Source organism: Melanostigma gelatinosum (genome assembly GCF_949748355.1).
Source record: "Melanostigma gelatinosum genome assembly, chromosome: 24".
NCBI lineage: Eukaryota > Metazoa > Chordata > Actinopteri > Perciformes > Zoarcidae > Melanostigma > Melanostigma gelatinosum.
The window spans coordinates 11,255,027-11,273,476 of NC_136657.1; the positions used below are offsets into that span (position 1 = coordinate 11,255,027).

Here is an 18,450-nt window from a genome sequence, read left to right on the forward strand (position 1 = left end):
GGTCACCGAACTATTTATTGTCCAATAAATGTAAAGAACACGTCGTTTGGACTCAAGCTCATTATGCAGATTATCTAGCATGTAGCAGGACGTCGTGTTTGGTGGCATGACATATATCTGTGTATATATATATATATATATATATATATATATACACACACAGAGTACCAGTCTGTGTTAAATATGCATGAAGACATGTGTGTGTGTTTATAGGTGTGTAATTTAACGCTCATTAGTATTTTATTCAGAGCCTAACTGTGTGTGTGCGCGCGTGTGTGTATGTGTGTGTGTGACTCATGCGTCTCTAAAAACTGGGACAGACTATTTCCTCTAATATGAACCAGAGTGAGACTCTGTTCATGCATGCTGCATGTTTCCTCTCTCACTCTCTCTCACTCGCCCACACCCTTTTATCTCGGTGTGTGTGTTCAACTACACGCACACACACACACAGAGGTAGATGAGTCATTCACACACACACACACGGCAGGATAATAAAATGTGGGCGAGTGAAAAGACATCGCCACCTTTATCCTCGCTCAGAATACTAATATCCCTGAGATTTTCAAAATAAGACAAAGAAATGCACTTTTTTCTGCTTTTTATTGAAGAAAATAATTAAGTTTGTCATTTCTAAACGACAAAATAAAACAAAACTGTCTTGTTGAATTCAAACTAGAACTACTGAAACATGACATTTATTATCAAAATATTTCATTTCCTCTACCTCTAAACTGTTAAATATTCAGTGAATAATATCAATATTATGAGGCACATTTACATTTAAATATAACTGCAGTAGTCTGGACGAAAATAAATTTTACATATTTGTTTTATTTCAGTCACCATGTGTTAATTATTGATTGATTTTTCATCATTAATAATAAGGTCACTGGTTATATATAAGCTGTGAAACTTATTCATAAATGTACCTAATCGAAGCTATGTTCAGCTAGCCCCTTTGAAGCTAACTGAGCACAAACAAATAGCTTCAAACTGTTAGCATACCCTTCTTTATGCTCGCAATAAATTTTAGCATTATGTAGCTAACCAACATCAAGACACAGCTACAACTGTGCAGCATGTCTGGTTTTATGCTAGCTGCTTGTAGCAAAGTGCAAAGACAGTTGCTAATCAAGAGCTAAAACGAATCATTAGCATCTCTTAGGCTAGCTAGGCTAACCACGTCTTGGATGTGTTCTTTTTTCAACCAAAGTTTGTCCCGCCTACTCTCGCCTTACTGACCTTTGATAGGCTAAAAATATTGGAAGCGAATAAACAACTTGATGGCGCTACAACTTTGTTAGGCTAATTTTCTGTTACCCGTGTAGCATGAAAGCATGGTGGGATTAGCAAGCTAGCATGCGAGCTAGCCAGCCGCTAAATTCACATTCTTGTTTCTCTTGTCACATCGTGGGAAAGAACACTGCTATCACCAGATGGCGGAGAACTTTGTTCAGCTAATTTTCTGTTACCCGTGTAGCATTAACGCATGGTGGGATTAGCATGCTAGCTCGTCATGCTGGTGTGACTAGCAGAAGAAAAAATAAATAAGGCGTCCTGGTGCGTCTGCCTACTGGATCGGACTCTGGGGAAACATCCCAACATGATGGACTGTTCCTTTAAGTCGTGATAAATGGAGCGCTGGGTTTCACTACCATCACCCCCCGTGGAAAACACACACTTTCAGTCAAAGCAACCTTTCTCTTCTTCGCCTTTTTCCTGTTTGTGTTTTCCATAAGTGTGTGTGTGTGTGTGTGCGCGCGTGCGTGTGTCTGGCTGTTTAGCGAGCGAGACGAGCAGCGCCTGCGATGAATATTTAAACAGCGAGAGAGAGCAGCCATCATTTATTGATGTTGGTGAAGGGAAAGATGAATAGCCGTCTGTGTACACTGTGCGTGTGTGCGTGCGTGTGTGTATATATGGATATATATATGTATGTATCTATACATATATATATGTATCTATACATATATATATGTATGTATCTATACATATATATATATATATATGTATACATGTATGTTTGTATGTATATATGTATGTATATATGTGTATATGTATATATATATATATATATATATATATATATATATATATATATATATATATATATATATATGTGTGTATATATATATATATATATATATATATATATATATATATATATATATATATATATATGTATGTATATATATATATGTATGTATATATATGTATGTATATATATATTTGCATGTATGTATGCATGATTGTTTTCTTTCATAAATCCAAATGTTTACAACAATGTTCATAGAAATCTGTCATTTTATTGAAGGAAGTTAGTTGAGACTAGCTAACGTTAGCTTCATGTCGCCAGTGTTTGTCACAGTTAGTTTGAAGAGGATTGAGAGGAAAATGAGGAGAATAAAACATTAATGGAGGCTAACAGTCGTCTACAGAGACTCATAAATCACACACTTCCTGTCTGACAACAGAGTGTGTGTGTGTGTGTGCGTGTGTGTGTGTGTGTGTGTGTGTGTGTGTGTGTGTGTGTGTGTGTGTGTGTGTGACCACAGCTCCCCCTGCTGGTCACTTTATCATCTGCACTAAATATATTAATAATATTATTTATTATTATTTGTTCTTAATATTAATATTAATTCATTAGAAACGCTTCTTCTTTCAATTGCTTTAATAATTCATATTCATGTATGCAGTATTAGTACATATTTTGTGAGTTATTAAGAGTTTGAATACCTTTTTTGTGTAGTTAAATATGATTGTTACACACTTTATTTAAACTTTAGTAATTGTTCTATGTAGTTTGCAGCTTAAACATAAATAAATAAATAATATGAATGAATTAAACTTCTTCTCTTGAAGGCACATCGTGACCTTTAACCTCATCATAATGACGTTATTATGAATACTTTTATATAAATATCCCTTGGTTTATTTATTTATAATTTATCTTGATGACGTTTATATGTTCTTATATGTTATTTAATGTGTATTCAATACAAATACAATATAAATAAAAACAAATAAAATAAACTTTCGCTCAACCGGAAGTGTTAAGTGTAGTCGCGTTTTAACTTCCGGTAGCAGCCTGTAAACAGCAAGTAGCTGTTAGCTTCCCAAGCTATTCTCATATTAGTGTGTAGGAAAAGAAAACAAGACACCGTAGAAGAAGAATGGGTACGTGCTGACGATGCTTATTAATAGATGAACTGTATTATAATCATTTTATATATGTATTATGTCTCATTTGTTTCGATAACCAAGAAGCAACCATTAGCTAGCTCAACTGATGTGTTATTGGACCGGACTCCATGTAAAACACGAACATTTTTAGTTTACTTTGGCTGCTGGATGAGATAGCTATTTAATATACAATATATTATGAGCTATTATAACTCTGCTATAGTTACATTACGATTCGGCATGTGTGAACATGTTATATTATAAATATATGTTCATGTTATTGTAGTTAAAGAAGCGATGTTAGGTGGTTTTAGCAGCTAGCTAACGTCTCTGAGCTAGCACCAGTTTAACGTGTTTTACTGGGACTAAAATAAAAAAGTACGAACTGTTGGGGGTTTAAATATATTTAGAAAATATCTTCTGGTTTTATTAAGTATTTCTACTTAACCAATAACTAAGCAAACCATCTTATTAATGATACTAGTAGTTATTCTAGTGAACTCCTGCTGATAACCAGGAGCCTTAAAGTGACAGTTTTCTGAACGGAGTCTGGTTCACATTTAAACCAATGAATTTAGAGGTAAACCATCTTAAACATGGTGATGAATGAGATGTTTTACCTTTAATGTCACTAATATCTGCTTTGTGTTTTATTATCAATATTATTCTGGATGTCTATTTCGACAATAAAAGACCTTCTGACGTGTTGCGTTCAGGTGTCTCAGTAAACCTGAATGATGTTCATCTTTCATGTGCTCCTCCTATCCCCTCTTCTTCTCCTCTCCCCTCTTCCTCTCTTCCTCTCTTCCTCTCCTCCTCTCTCCTCAGCCTCTCCTCCCCCCCTCTCCTCCCTGCGCCTCCTCCTCCCTCCTCTCCGCCTGCTGACGGCGGCCATGTGGCAGGTTGCTCGGCGTCAGAGTGTGAGTCATTATGGGATGCTGGAGGACTTTGTTTCCCTGGTGACGGAGGCGGTCCCACAGCTGCTGACGGACAGGCAGAAGAGCCTGTTGCTGCTGGCTCTCAGGGCCAAGGTGAGAGTGGGAGGCGCTTCAGTGAGAGAGACACCTCAGTGACCAATCAACACGATCAGTTATATATTAACCCTCTCTGATCTACAGGTGGCCCTCTGTGATCCTACGAGACAACACTACGTCTACAAGACAACGGTGAGACGGGAGGACTCTGCTTCTTCTTCTACTTCTCCTTGTAGGAGCAGTGTCGTGGAATAGAGAGGAGCAGTGTATTGTGGGATATGGAGTGTTTCTGATCATTATTGATGATCAATAAAACAGATGTGTCTTCTCAGTCTGACCACCAGGTGGATGAACTGTGCTCCTCTCTGGTGACTCAGAGTCCAGAGGACAGACTCCGCCTCCTGCAGGAGGTGTTCCACCACGACTTTGACTCCGCCCTCCAGTCTCTCATCTCTGACTTCCTGTCCAGGATCGACCAGCTGTTTCCTGTGCCTGACTTCAAACAGGTCCTCAGTTCCCCTTGGCAGCTAACGCTGACTAGCCCTCGTGCTATCGGCTACTTGGATACTGAAGGTTGTTGTGTTTGATTGGTGCGTTTCAGGCGGCGTGCTGGCTTGACACTGCCCCCGGTGGTCTGGAGGACTGTCTGCAGGAGGCGGACTGCGACGAGCTGAGGGAGCTGCTGACCAATCAGAGCTGTCGACTGGGTCACGCCACCACCACGGGTATGACATCACTTTGTAGTTCTTTTTTATAGTTTTTATTCTTTTTTTCTTACCTTCTTCCTCTTCTTATTTTTCTTCCTCTTCTCCTTCTTCTTATTCACCTGTTTCTTTTTTCCCTCAGTGGGTGACGACACAGAGAAGCTCCTCCTCTCCGCCTGGACACACCCCCTTCTCACCAAACCAACCAATCCTGAGCCTCCTCTCAGCGAGATCCAATCAGATCCTCCGCCTGACGTGGAGCGGGTGAAGGAGGAGGTGGAGGTGATGATGGAGGACGAAGAAGAAGAACAGGAGGTGGAGGAGGAGACTGTGATTGGTCTGGTGGAGCAGGAGGCGTCCAATCAGAGCTCAGCGGTGGGCGGCGAGGAATGTGTGGTCACACCTGTGATTGTGGAGGACAGGTGAAGCGATGTGTGATCAGTAGATTGATCCATGGAGAGATTCCCGTATTGATCACCTTGTTTCCTGATAGGTTGGATGACTCATCTGGAGACTTTGTGGACCAATCAGCGCAAGGCTGCTCTGAGGTCACTGCTAATGCTCTGTACAGCATTTCCCACAATTCTCAGCGGGTCGCTCACAAATGTCCTCAGTGTGGAAAATGTTTCATCTACCGATCTCAGGTGAGTGTGTACAATAGCAGCAGTAGTAGTAGTCGTAGTATTAGTAGTGACAGTATTAGTTGTAGTAGTCACAGCAGAAGTAGTTACAGCAGTAGTCGTAGTAGTAACTGTGGTATTAGTAGTCGTAGTAACAGTAGTAGTCGTCGTAGTAGCAGTATTACTATAGTTAGTGTTACGAACTGGACCAGCTGTCCAGTCAGCTCATCAGTCTCTCTCTCTCTCCAGGTGATCCGTCACCTGCGTACCAATAAGTCCTGCGGGTCGGCCTTGTCAGCGACTAGAGCTGTGAACCTGCAGAGTTTACCTGCGGTAGAGCCCCGCCCCCCGGAGCCCCGCCCCCCGGCTCCACGCCCCTCCAGGACCCACTCCTGTTTCCAGTGCAACGCCACCTTCAGAACCAAAGCCGAGCTTCTCTCTCACCAGCGCAGCCACCGGGCCCGACCAGTCTACCAGTGCGGCCAGTGCGACAAGGAGTTCCACCACCTTTCCAGTCTGACCAATCACAAGCAGACGCACCTGGACCGAGGCGGCTTCACCTGCAGCCGCTGCGACAAGGTGTTCGAGTCGGCCAAAGAGAGAGATGCCCACCGGCTGCAGCACCGGCTGCCGGACCTCACATGTACGGTGTGCGACCAGACCTTCAGCTCTCAGACTCGGCTGCTAAGACACCTGCAGACCCACTCTGTGGAGGGAGCCGAGCCCTGCTACAACTGTCGCTTCTGTGAGCAGAGCTTCTCAGGTAACTCAGGTAGATTTCAGATAACTCAGGTCGATCTCAGGCAGGTGTTCTGTGACCAGAGTTTCTCAGGTGGATATCAGGTAACTCTCGGGTGGATCTCCGGTGGATCTCCGGTAGATTTTAGGTATATCTCCTCCAGTCAGCAGACCTCACTGATAACCTCTCATGCTCCCTCTAGGAGTGACCCAGCTCCGTATCCACCAGCGCACGCACACTTTCCGCTCGTACCAGTGCGACCAGTGCAGCAAGACGTATGGCTCCCTGACCGGCCTCCAGTCCCACCGGGCGAGCCACACCACCGAGAGCCGCTTCCTGTGCCCGCAGTGCGGCAAGCGGTTCAAGACCCGCGACGGTCTGGAGGGCCACCTGAGGACTCACACCGGAGAGCGGCCCTACCGCTGCCCTTACTGCCCTAAGGACTTCACCGCGCTCGCCGGACTCAACGTGCACGTGCGCCGCCACACCGGGGAGCGACCGTACGTGTGCACGGTGTGCGGTAAAGGATGGCCGTCCGGAGGAGACCTGCAGAAACACATGAGGACTCATACGGGAGAACGACCGTACGTCTGTCTGGAGTGTGGAAAAGGGTTCTCCATCTCCTGTCACCTGACCGAGCACCGCAGGATCCACACCGGTAAGAAACTACAGACTGAAGTATGCACACCGGTAAGAAACTACAGACTGAAGTATGCACACCGGTAAGAAACTACAGACTGAAGTATTCACACTGGTAAGAAACTACAGACTGAAGTATTCACACTGGTAAGAAACTACAGACTGAAGTATTCACACCGGTAATAAACTACAGACTGAAGTATGCACACCGGTAATAAACTACAGACTGAAGTATGCACACCGGTAATAAACTACAGACTGAAGTATGCACACCGGTAATAAACTACAGACTGAAGTATGCACACCGGTAATAAACTACAGACTGAAGTATGCACACCGGTAATAAACTACAGACTGAAGTATGCACACCGGTAATAAACTACAGACTGAAGTATGCACACCGGTAAGAAACTACAGACTGAAGTATGCACACCGGTAAGAAACTACAGACTGAAGTAGTCACACCGGTAATAAACTACAGACTGAAGTATCCACACCGGTAATAAACTACAGACTGAAGTATGCACACCGGTAAGAAACTACAGACTGAAGTATGCACACCGGTAAGAAACGACAGACTGAAGTATGCACACCGGTAAGAAACGACAGACTGAAGTATTCACACCGGTAAGAAACGACAGACTGAAGTATTCACACCGGTAATAAACTACAGACTGAAGTATGCACACCGGTAAGAAACTACAGACTGAAGTATGCACACCGGTAAGAAACGACAGACTGAAGTATGCACACCGGTAAGAAACGACAGACTGAAGTATTCACACCGGTAAGAAACTACAGACTGAAGTATGCACACCGGTAAGAAACGACAGACTGAAGTATGCACACCGGTAAGAAACTACAGACTGAAGTATGCACACCGGTAAGAAACGACAGACTGAAGTATGCACACCGGTAAGAAACTACAGACTGAAGTATTCACACCGGTAAGAAACTACAGACTGAAGTAGTCACACTGGTAATAAACTAGAGACTGAAGTATCCACACCGGTAAGAAACTACAGACTGAAGTATCCACACCGGTAAGAAACTACAGACTGAAGTATTCACATCGGTAAGAAACTACAGACTGAAGTATTCACACCGGCAATAAACTACAGGCTGAAGTATCCACACCGGTAAGAAACTACAGACTGAAGTATGCACACCGGTAAGAAACTACAGACTGGAGTATTCACACCGGTAATAAACTACAGACTGAAGTAGTCACACCGGTAATAAACTACAGACTGAAGTATGCACACCGGTAAGAAACGACAGACTGAAGTATTCACACCGGTAAGAAACTACAGACTGAAGTATGCACACCGGTAAGAAACTACAGACTGAAGTATTCACACCCGTAAGAAACTACAGACTGATGTATTTACACCGGTCTGTGTGTTTTGTCCCTCTCTGTCCTGCTTTCTCTCCCCCTGTCTGTCTGTCTCCTCCCTGTCTCACCCCCAGGAGAGAAGCCCTTCTCGTGTCCAGAGTGCGGTAAATGTCTGAGGAGGAAGTTTGACCTGAAGAAGCACATGTTGTCTCACAGTGACGTCCGTCCTCACGGCTGCGTCTTCTGTCCAAAAAGCTACACCCGAAAGACTCACCTGAACCGCCACCTGCTGACCCACGGGACGGAGGACAGACAGGTGCTGGTGGAGGGGACGGAGGACAGACAGGTGGTGGTGGAGGGGACAGAGGACAGACAGGTGGTGGAGGGGACGGTGCACAGACAGGTGGTGGTGGAGGGGACGGAGGACAGACAGGTGGTGGTGGAGGGGACGGAGGACAGACAGGTGGTGGTGGAGGATGCCTGAGCATCTCAATGTCGTTATGATGTCATCATGTCTGTCTTTGATGTGTGATTGGTGAATACTGATCAGTGATTGGTTCCAGTGTATCTGTGCTTCACTCTATAAAAGCTCTCGTCTGTCATCTTGTCATGTGACCTCATTTCAACACAAACTAAACTTTATTAGCACGCTGTGGACGGAACAGGAAATGTCACATGGACAGGTGAGAGTTATAAAGCAGTTATTACATGATGAGGAGGAGCCTACAGGCCCGCTCAGGAGGTCTCCTCCTGTCTGTCCTCCTGTCTCTCTGTCTGGCTGTCTCTCTGTCCTTTCTCTCCCCCTGTCTGTCTCTCTGTCCCCCTGTCTGCCCCCCTGTCTCTCTCCCCTTGTCTGTCTGTCTCTCTCCCCTTGTCTGTCTCTCTCTCTCCCCTTGTCTCTCTCCCCTTGTCTGTCTCCCCTGTATGTCTCTCTCCTCTTGTCTGTCTGTCTCCCCTTGTCTGTCTCTCTCCCCTTGTCTGTCTCCCCTGTCTGTCTCTCTCCCCTTGTCTGTCTCCCCTGTCTGTCTCTTTCCCCTTGTCTGTCTCCCCTGTCTGTCTCTCTCCCCTTGTCTGTCTCCCCTGTCTGTCTCTTTCCCCTTGTCTGTCTGTCTCTCTCCCCTTGTCTCTCTCCCCTTGTCTGTCTCCCCTGTCTGTCTCTCTCCCCTTGTCTGTCTCTCTCCCCTTGTCTGTCTCTCTCCCCTTGTCTGTCTCTCTCCCCTTGTCTGTCTCCCCTTGTCTGTCTCTTTCCCCTGTCTGTCTCTCTCCCCTTGTCTGTCTCTCTCCCCTTGTCTGTCTCCCTTGTCTGTCTCTCTCCCCTTGTCTGTCTGTCTGTCTCTCTCCCCTTGTCTGTCTGTCTGTCTTCCCTGTCTGTCTCTCTCCCTGTCTGTCTCTCTAGAGGAGGTTCTTCACCCTGAGGCGTGCCCCCCCCCCCATCACCTCCATGTTAATTGAGGTGTGAGGTATGAGGGTCACATGACTCTCAGTGTGGACCAGGAGACGCCCTGTTGTCTCCTCAGAGACCGTCTGTCCTCTGGAGACATCGAACATGAGACGATAACCTGCTGAAGAATCGGCTGGTAAGACTTTTTACTTTAACATGTGATAACATCAGCTGCTCTCATGTGATCACATCTGTGCTTTTAATGCAAAGTTTGTTATTATTTGTGTGACATGTTTGTGTTGTTTTCGCCGTCTTATTTGCTGCTGTATATATTTACTTTGTATTGGTGAAATATTCACACCATTGTTTTTTTGCAACATCTGAGCCATTTTTGTTCCATATTTACAGTTTTGTTTACTATCTTTGACATTTTTATTCACTTGATGAATCTCTATATGATGATATATATATATATATATGTGTATATATATATATATATATATATGTGTATATTTGTGTCCTCCAGGTGTGTCACGATGTCTCCCAGGAGGATGGAAACAAAACCGGTGATCTTCTGTCTGAAGATGCTGCTGCTGCTCTACTGCCTTGTCTTCTGGGTGAATATTTCATGTTTATATGTAGTTACATGTTGTAGGACAGAAGGTTTAACACCAGGACATTCAGAACATTGAATGTAGTGAGGTCAGAGGACATATATATGAATTTAAGGACGTGACTCTCGTCTCTTCTTCACGTCTTTGTGTCACTTTGTCACTCTGCTGTCAGAGCTCATGATAGTCATGTGACACACACACTGTAACCTGTAGCCCCTCCCCCTCAGGTGACAGGTGTGGTCCTGATCTCAGTGGGTCTGTGGTGGAGGTTCATGTTGGGTCCGTACACGTCTCTGCTCTCCAGCAGTCCGTCTAACGCGCCGTACGTCCTCACGGCCACCGGGGGAGCCATCGTGCTGTTTGGACTGTTTGGCTGCTTCGCCACCTGTAGGGGGCGCTGCTGGATGTTAAGACTGGTACTACTACTACTATGTACAAGTACTACTATTACTGCTGCTACTATTACACCTGTAGGGGGCGCTGCTGGATGTTAAGACTGGTACTACTACCCCTACTATGTATAAGTACTACTACTACTGCTGCTACTATTACACCTGTAGGGGGCGCTGCTGGATGTTAAGACTGGTACTACTACCCCTACTATGTATAAGTACTACTACTACTATGTACAAGTACTACTACTACTGCTGCTACTATTACACCTGTAGGGGGCGCTGCTGGATGTTAAGACTGGTACTACTACTACTACTATGTATAAGTACTACTACTACTATGTACAAGTACTACTACTACTGCTGCTACTATTACACCTGTAGGGGGCGCTGCTGGATGTTAAGACTGGTACTACTACTACTGTGTACAAGTACTACTACTACTGCTGCTACTATTGCACCTGTAGGGGGTGCTGCTGGATGTTAAGACTGGTACTACTACTACTACTATGTACAAGTACTACTACTACTGCTACTACTATTACACCTGTAGGGGGCGCTGCTGGATGTTAAGACTGGTACTACTACTACTACTATGTACAAGTACTACTACTACTGCTACTACTATTACACCTGTAGGGGGCGCTGCTGGATGTTAAGACTGGTACTACTACTACTATGTACAAGTACTACTAGTACTGCTGCTACTATTACACCTGTAGGGGGTGCCGCTGGATGTTAAGACTGGTACTACTACTACTACTATGTACAAGTACTACTACTACTGCTGCTACTATTACACCTGTAGGGGGCGCTGCTGGATGTTAAGACTGGTACTACTACTACTATGTACAAGTACTACTACTACTGCTGCTACTATTACACCTGTAGGGGGTGCCGCTGGATGTTAAGACTGGTACTACTACTACTTTTGTGTACAAGTACTACTACTACTACTATGTACAAGTACTGCTGCTACTATTACTACTACTACTACTACTGTTACACCTGTAGGGGGCGCTCCTGGATGTTAAGACTGGTACTACTACTACTACTATGTACAAGTACTACTACTACTGCTGCTACTATTACACCTGTAGGGGGTGCCGCTGGATGTTAAGACTGGTACTACTACTACTATGTACAAGTACTACTACTACTGCTGCTACTATTACACCTGTAGGGGGTGCCGCTGGATGTTAAGACTGGTACTACTACTACTACTGTGTACAAGTACTACTACTACTACTATGTACAAGTACTGCTGCTACTACTACTACTACTGTTACACCTGTAGGGGGCGCTGCTGGATGTTAAGACTGGTACTACTTCTACTACTACTGTGTAGAAATACTACGACTACCATTACACCTCTTCGTATGTTTTGTGTGTAACTAAAGCTGTTAGATAAATGCAGTAGAAGTACTTTAAATGTGTACTTAATGACAGTAAATGTACTGTGATCTCTCCTCAGTATGCAGTGTTTCTGTCTCTGGTCTTCATGACCGAACTCATCGCTGGAATCTCTGGATTCGTCTTTCGCCACGAGGTTAAAATACAAATACATATTTATATGAGTGCTGGGCAAGTTAACGCGTTTTTTATTGTTAAGCGGATATTTTTAACACAAGAACCGGGCAGCGAGCGGTGAACAGCTGTTTGTGTGGCGTCTCTTCCGTCTCTTCCTGTTTCCTCCACCTACGGTCCCCTGGGTCCTAAGGCCCTCCATGTACAGCTTCTTATCACCCTCTATGTACCAACGTACATTTATAACGAATACCACACATATTACGGGAATCAGCGTTGCACATGTGTCTGACCAAAATAGCACAAAATAAATGATTCATTTAAATTATTGTTTTAGAGTTTCTAAAGTGTTTTGTTTGTAATATGTATGATAAGCAACATTTAGTATCACTACTGAGAATTTAACAAACATAAAAACATGACGTAGATAGGTTTGTAGTGTTCAAGGTGTATATTTAAATTGCATCTCTTACACATGAAGATAAAGTTGTGAACACCGGCTGAATATCTATGATCAGAATCACGACACTATTCATCATCTATGTGATGATCAACATGGATTAAAGGGACGGTCGGATTAACATGGTCAGATTAAAGAGACATTCTTGTGACACTAACACTGTGTGTTACTGATTTATTTCAGATTAAAGGGTTCTTGTGACACTAACTGTGATTTATTTCAGATTAAAGAGACGTTCCTGACGACGTACAGCGAGGCCGTGATGAGATACGATGGACGAGACGACAGGAGTCTGGCCGTGGACGGAGTTCAACGTAGAGTCAGTGATTCATTCATGTTAGGTTCTAGAACTTTGGGGTTCCTCTGGGTTCCACTTTGGGTCCTCTACACTTTTAGCAATATAAAATATACGTAATATGTCGTCTCAATGTTCCATAAACCATCAGAACTGTTGTTAAGATCCTGTTCTACGCTGATGATACACTGATTTATGTCATTTAAATCTGTTAAAGCAGACATGATGTCACCATTAAAGATGGCGTCCATCGTTCTCTGTTCCCAGTGTCTCTGCTGTGATGGTTTCTGCGGTTCTCTGTGTTCCCAGTTGCTGTGCTGTGGAGTCCATAACTACACCAGTTGGTTGAGCTCTCTTTATTTCCCCGTCGGAGGGATTCCCTCCAGCTGCTGCGTCACTTTCTCCGACTGCAGCGCCGCCGACCTGAAGGACGCAACAATGGCCGCTCGTAAAGTCCACAAACGGGTCAGGATATACATGACATGACAGTAAAAGCATTCGCTGAACGAAGTACTGAATGAAGTACTGAATGAAGTACTGAACGAAGTACTGAACGAACAATGAACTGTGTCTTCAGGGTTGTTATGAGTTGGTGATGTCGGTCATTGAGGGAAACTTAGGAATCATCGCTGGAGTGACGTTCGGAGTCGCCTTCTCTCAGGTACAACACCTACACAGTACTAGTACTAGTACACAGGAGTACCACATTGTGACATCACAGAGACAGACAGCCAATCAGGAGTGAGCTCACCGTGTGTCGATGACGTCATGATTGTGTCTCTTGTCTCAGCTGATAGGAGTGTCTCTGGCCTGCTGCCTGTCTCGCTTCAACGTCAACCAGTATGAGATGGTGTGAGACAGGTACACACACACACACATACACACACACACACACACACACACATATTAAAACAGCTGCTCTCTTTTCTTTGTCTTGCAGAAGAGAGACGAGGTTCCCTCATGAAGCTTCACCACCAAACACTAAACCTGATCAACAGTCAATCACCTTCACCTCATGGTACTCAGTAGTACTCATAAGTACACATATTTGTACTTGTTTATGAGTTTGTGTTGATGCTGTGAAACATCGTGTGGTGAGAAAATAAAAGTCAAAAAGTCACTTTTTTTTCCTTTAATTAAAACTTTAAAAAGATCCACGAGACCAAACATCATAAAATGACACAAATACAAAGTGGAGAAAAACCTAATTTAATATAAAAACATCAAAGTAATTTCAGTCAATAATAGTGTCAATGTTTCAGCTAATTAAAAGCTTGAACTCGTCTTGAATTGAAATGAAAGACTGATATAATAAGTAAATAAACATGACAACACTGAGCCTAAAAACCAGAGACAGACGGCAGCAGTCTGGTGGGAGGTCTGTACACAGGGCGTGGCTTTACGGCCTACCAGGTGACATCACGCGCTGGAATTGGCTGCATCTGGAGGTTCGGTCTCTCGTGGTAAGCCCCGCCCACCCCTGTTGGTCCATGAAGAACTAGGACCTGATCCTCTTTGTGGTCTTAAGTCTGGACCGAGATCTCCACCATGATGCGAGGACCAGGACCTGAAGACCCAGTTCCACTTTGTAAACGTCACCATAACACTTTATTGGCACTTTGTCAACGTCTTCCGAACCCTGTTTTGGGTGTTTGTACAGTGCATGTCTATACTGGTTTTGGGTGTAAGTAAGTAAGGTCTGAGTAAAGTAAAAGTAGGCTACCTCAAATTTGTGAAAAAAGTAAATGTAAGTGTGACTTCCACGAATATGATGTACTGAATACATGTCGTATTTGAATACATGATGTTTTAAATACTCTTCGTATGTAAAGCTCTCAGCGGAGGAAAGAAGAAGAAGAAACGAGGAGGACTACCACTAACGAGGAGAAAAGAAGAAACGAGGAGGACTACCACTAACGAGGAGAAAAGAAGAAGAAGCTTCATTTTGAATCTGAGAATCAACACTTATGATCTCAGCGAACCTGTCTGTCCGTCTTCGTCCTCTGATCCTCGAGTCCCTGCTGTCCTCCTCTTAGCTGCTAAATGCTAACTGCCGCTAGCTTAGCTTCATAGTTAGCCTGATTTAACCAGTTGTTAGCTCATTAACTTCTTTATTTTAGCCAGTGACTCAACCTGGAGATAAAATATCTAGTTTGGTTTTGGTTGAATCTATTTAGCTTAGCTTCGTAGCTTTAACTAGCTGCTAAGTTAGCTTAGCTTTGATTTTCTTGTTATACTGTAGTTAGGCTGGTTGTAATATTAGCTTGACTGTGATTTAATATTATTTTCAACTGTAATTTATCTTGTTTATAATCTCACTGGCTAGCCTATAAATTAGCCTGGCTGTAGTTAAATTTAGCTGTTAAGTTAGCTTAGCCGTAAATTAGCTTGTCTTAAGTGTAGTTGTAATTTAGCTAACTTGGACGAAACCTAGCTTGATTGTACTTTAGTGTAGTTGTAAATTAGCCTGGCTATAACTTAGCCGAAATAAAACTTAGCCTAGCTGTAAATTAGCCTAGCTTTTCTTCGTCTAGCTATAACTGAGTCTAAATACAACTTAGCCTAGCTGTAACTTAGCCTAGCATAGCATTCGTGTTTTTGCTATTGAAGTATAATAAGCTAGCTGTTAGCGCATCACAATGGCTTCAGAAGGTGTTCTCAAACCAGAGTCCTCTGAGAGAAGAGAAGGAAGAGGAAGGTGACGAGGAGGAAGAGGAAGATGGACGCATCTTCAACGCCTGGATGCAGCGCTACAGAGGAGGGAGGAGTCAGAAGAAGATGGAGGAGGAGGAAGAGGAGAAGGATGGAGGAGAGGAGGGAGGAAGAGCTGAGAGCCAATTGGATCCTCCGTTCAGAAGGAGGATGGACAGACGAGCATCTCTACCATGTCCTGTAAGACAACTAAGTCTTTATGTCGGCCATTTTGGAATTAAACTGATTTAATGTATATGTGAATAACCGTCTGTCTCTCTCTGTCTGTCTCTGTCTGTCTGTCTCTCTCTGTCTCTCTCTGTCTTTGTCTGTCTGTGTCTGTCTGTCTCTCTCTGTCTTTGTCTGTCTCGCTCTGTCTGTCTCTGTCTGTCTGTCTGTCTCTCTCTGTCTCTCTCTGTCTTTGTCTGTCTCTCTGTCTTTGTCTGTCTCTGTCTCTCTCTGTCTCTCTCTGTCTTTGTCTCTCTCTGTCTGTCGCTCTCTGTCTGTCTCTCTCTCTCTTCCCCCCCCTACCTGGCTCTCTCTCTCTACCTGTCTGTCTCTCAGTGTATAGAGGAGAGGTTATGGAGGAAACACTCGTGTCCTACGTGTCACGTTCATGTCTCCGTCCCTCAGCCGGACTACTGGAGCTCCATCCGGGTCAGAGTCCCCTGAGGAGGGACCGTTACATCATCAGACGTACCCAGTGACGTCATCAGACTGTAGTCAATATGTATAAACTGAAAGTGCGTGCGTGCGCATAGTATTTTAAACTAAACTGACTTTATTTTAACCTGCTTTAGTTGTTCATATTTTTCAATAAAGTTTGATTGTACGCGTTGGAGGAAAAAGTGTTTAAATTCTTAATACAACTTTATTTAAAATGTGAGTAAGTTTGAAATGAAAGTCTCATAAAATGTCGAAATAAATAAAAGAAGCAGAATAAAGTCTGGTTTTGAGTGGCTCTGTCTGAGGAGGAAACAGCGCCCCCTCTGCTCCGCCCGCTCGCGCTGCGGTCGGAGGCGGTACTGCAGGCGGAAGTGCTGCACCTGTTGAAGCGTTGACTCTTTTTAACGACACCTGAGGCTGAAAACATACCTGTGGAGCTTCTGGAGGAGTCACGAGCGGGAAGAACGGAGGTGATGGATAAATTAAAGAGGGTGCTGAGTGGACATGATGAAGGAAACAACGACGAGACCGGAATCATAGAGGTAAGGGTTAACATCCGGGTACTGCTGTTAGCACGTTAGCGCATTAGCACGTTAGCCTGTTAGCACGTAAGCTCGTTAGCTTCTCTCGACCTGGAGAGTTAAACAGCTACGTCATCAGAAGTTAAACTAGTAATACTAGTTTAACTAGTTTCTGGTTCTTTTAAAATGTTTTTATCTCCATATTTACTACCAAAATACTCAGTGTTGCCAATACTGTACAAATACTGTATTTACAAATACTGTATGTACAAATACTTTAAATACAAATACTTCCCTCTTGTGTTCCAAGTAAAAGTGCTGCATTCAGAACAATCTAGTAAAAGTATATCTAAAAACTATTATTAAAATATAGTCCCAAAAGTACTACAATAATATCAGTAAAAGTACTACACTCATGTGTTCATCCGTTTAAAGGCGGAGCTCTTTTAAATTACTTTATTTAATCTTTAATAAAACATAATTTATTAAAAAGTAAATGTAGAGTGAAAGTACATTATGTACTCTGACACTAAAGTAAGGTACAACTACCTGTAAGTTGACAGTACTTTTTTTTACTGACAGTCAATATTTCTTTTAGCCTCAAGGAAACTAGAAATGAGTTTATTGTGAAAGGGAAGCAGCTTTTATTTTGTAAACGACGATGATGATGTCACCTCCTCAGAGAGCCAATCAGGTGTCTACGTTGGCCTGGGGGACCCGTATGAAAGGCTTCATAGTCTGCTTCGTTCTCGGCATCGTGTGCTCCGTGCTGGTGAGTGTTGCTAGGCGACCACCGTCCCTCCCCCTGTGTGTGTGTGTGTGTGTGTGTGTAACCATGGTACCCCCCCCCCCCCCCCCTGTGTGTGTGTGTGTGTGGTACCCCCCCCCCATAGGGGACCTGCATGCTATGGATTCCTCGCGTCGGCCTCGCTGTGTTCGCCGTCCTCTACAGCGTGGGAAACGTCAGCGCTCTGGCCAGGTAACCAACCGTCTGACTGCAGGACTACAGACTACATTACCCATCATGCCTCATGCTGTTGTTGCGTCTGGTTTCAGCACCATGTTCCTGATTGGTCCATGTCGACAGCTGAAGACCATGTGTGCTAAAGAGAGAGCGTTAGCTACCGTCATCATGATGGTGAGACATGTATATACACAAATATATACATACACACACACACGTAGTACTAGTAGTACCAGAAGTAGTCGTACTTTGTGAGTATAACAGCAGTAAAAGTACTCATTGTGATAATAAAAACAAACTTTCTGCAGGTTTGTCTGGTGTTGACACTTTGTGCTGCATTCTGGGTAAGAAACACACAGATTATATTGATTTATTAATTGTATGTATTGTATTTATTTGTGTATTTCTGTCTCTTCAGTGGAAGAACAACGGTCTCGCTCTGCTCTTCTGTGTCCTCCAGTTTCTGGCCTTTGCCTGGTATAAAAACATACATAGACACGTGTGTGTGTGTGTGTGTGTGTGTGCGTGTGTGTGTCTACCTACACCTAGCAGTGTATCTAACTGCTGTTGTTCCTCACAGGTACGGTCTTTCATACATTCCCTTCGCCAGGTAACACTTTAATATATTTATATCAGTTTCATGATATTTTATCTTTATATTTCATTTATTTTATATTTGTTATACTTGTATATTTTTCTCAACTTCAAGTTAACAAAATGCTTTATGCTAATTGGTTAATT

At 43.6% G+C, this 18,450-nt stretch overlaps 3 protein-coding genes across 4 annotated transcripts in view; all 3 read left to right on the forward strand.

Annotated features, from left to right (window-relative positions):
- The first annotated feature begins 3,088 nt into the window (after positions 1–3,088).
- LOC306797044 (uncharacterized protein) lies at positions 3,089–8,703 on the forward strand. 2 transcript variants are annotated; one of them, XM_079296216.1, is made up of 11 exons: positions 3,089–3,180; positions 4,015–4,217; positions 4,305–4,352; positions 4,493–4,666; positions 4,762–4,885; positions 5,007–5,286; positions 5,358–5,508; positions 5,734–6,247; positions 6,426–6,881; positions 8,333–8,514; positions 8,575–8,703. In XM_079296216.1, exons 1-11 carry the CDS (start codon positions 3,177–3,179, stop codon positions 8,680–8,682), a joined length of 2,244 nt encoding a protein of 747 aa, XP_079152342.1. In that variant the 5' UTR covers positions 3,089–3,176; the 3' UTR covers positions 8,683–8,703. The 2 variants fall into 2 exon arrangements, with proteins under 2 accessions (XP_079152342.1, XP_079152341.1); XM_079296215.1 differs by having other exon boundaries at positions 8,333–8,703.
- A 937-nt stretch (positions 8,704–9,640) lies between these two features.
- LOC306797045 (tetraspanin-7-like) lies at positions 9,641–13,952 on the forward strand. The gene is made up of 9 exons (XM_079296217.1): positions 9,641–9,775; positions 10,106–10,196; positions 10,421–10,609; positions 12,060–12,134; positions 12,796–12,891; positions 13,177–13,332; positions 13,445–13,528; positions 13,658–13,728; positions 13,808–13,952. Exons 2-8 carry the CDS (start codon positions 10,116–10,118, stop codon positions 13,721–13,723), a joined length of 747 nt encoding a protein of 248 aa, XP_079152343.1. The 5' UTR covers positions 9,641–9,775; positions 10,106–10,115; the 3' UTR covers positions 13,724–13,728; positions 13,808–13,952.
- A 2,694-nt stretch (positions 13,953–16,646) lies between these two features.
- Positions 16,647–18,450, forward strand: part of LOC306797127 (vesicle transport protein SFT2B-like) — a 3,221-nt gene continuing 1,417 nt past the window's right edge. Inside the window, exons 1-7 of the mRNA XM_079296321.1 lie at positions 16,647–16,766; positions 17,428–17,517; positions 17,639–17,724; positions 17,802–17,883; positions 18,018–18,053; positions 18,128–18,186; positions 18,290–18,319. Of these exons, the coding sequence (XP_079152447.1) occupies positions 16,698–16,766; positions 17,428–17,517; positions 17,639–17,724; positions 17,802–17,883; positions 18,018–18,053; positions 18,128–18,186; positions 18,290–18,319 (452 nt within the window). The 5' untranslated portion in view covers positions 16,647–16,697. The remainder of the gene's footprint in view (positions 16,767–17,427; positions 17,518–17,638; positions 17,725–17,801; positions 17,884–18,017; positions 18,054–18,127; positions 18,187–18,289; positions 18,320–18,450) is intronic.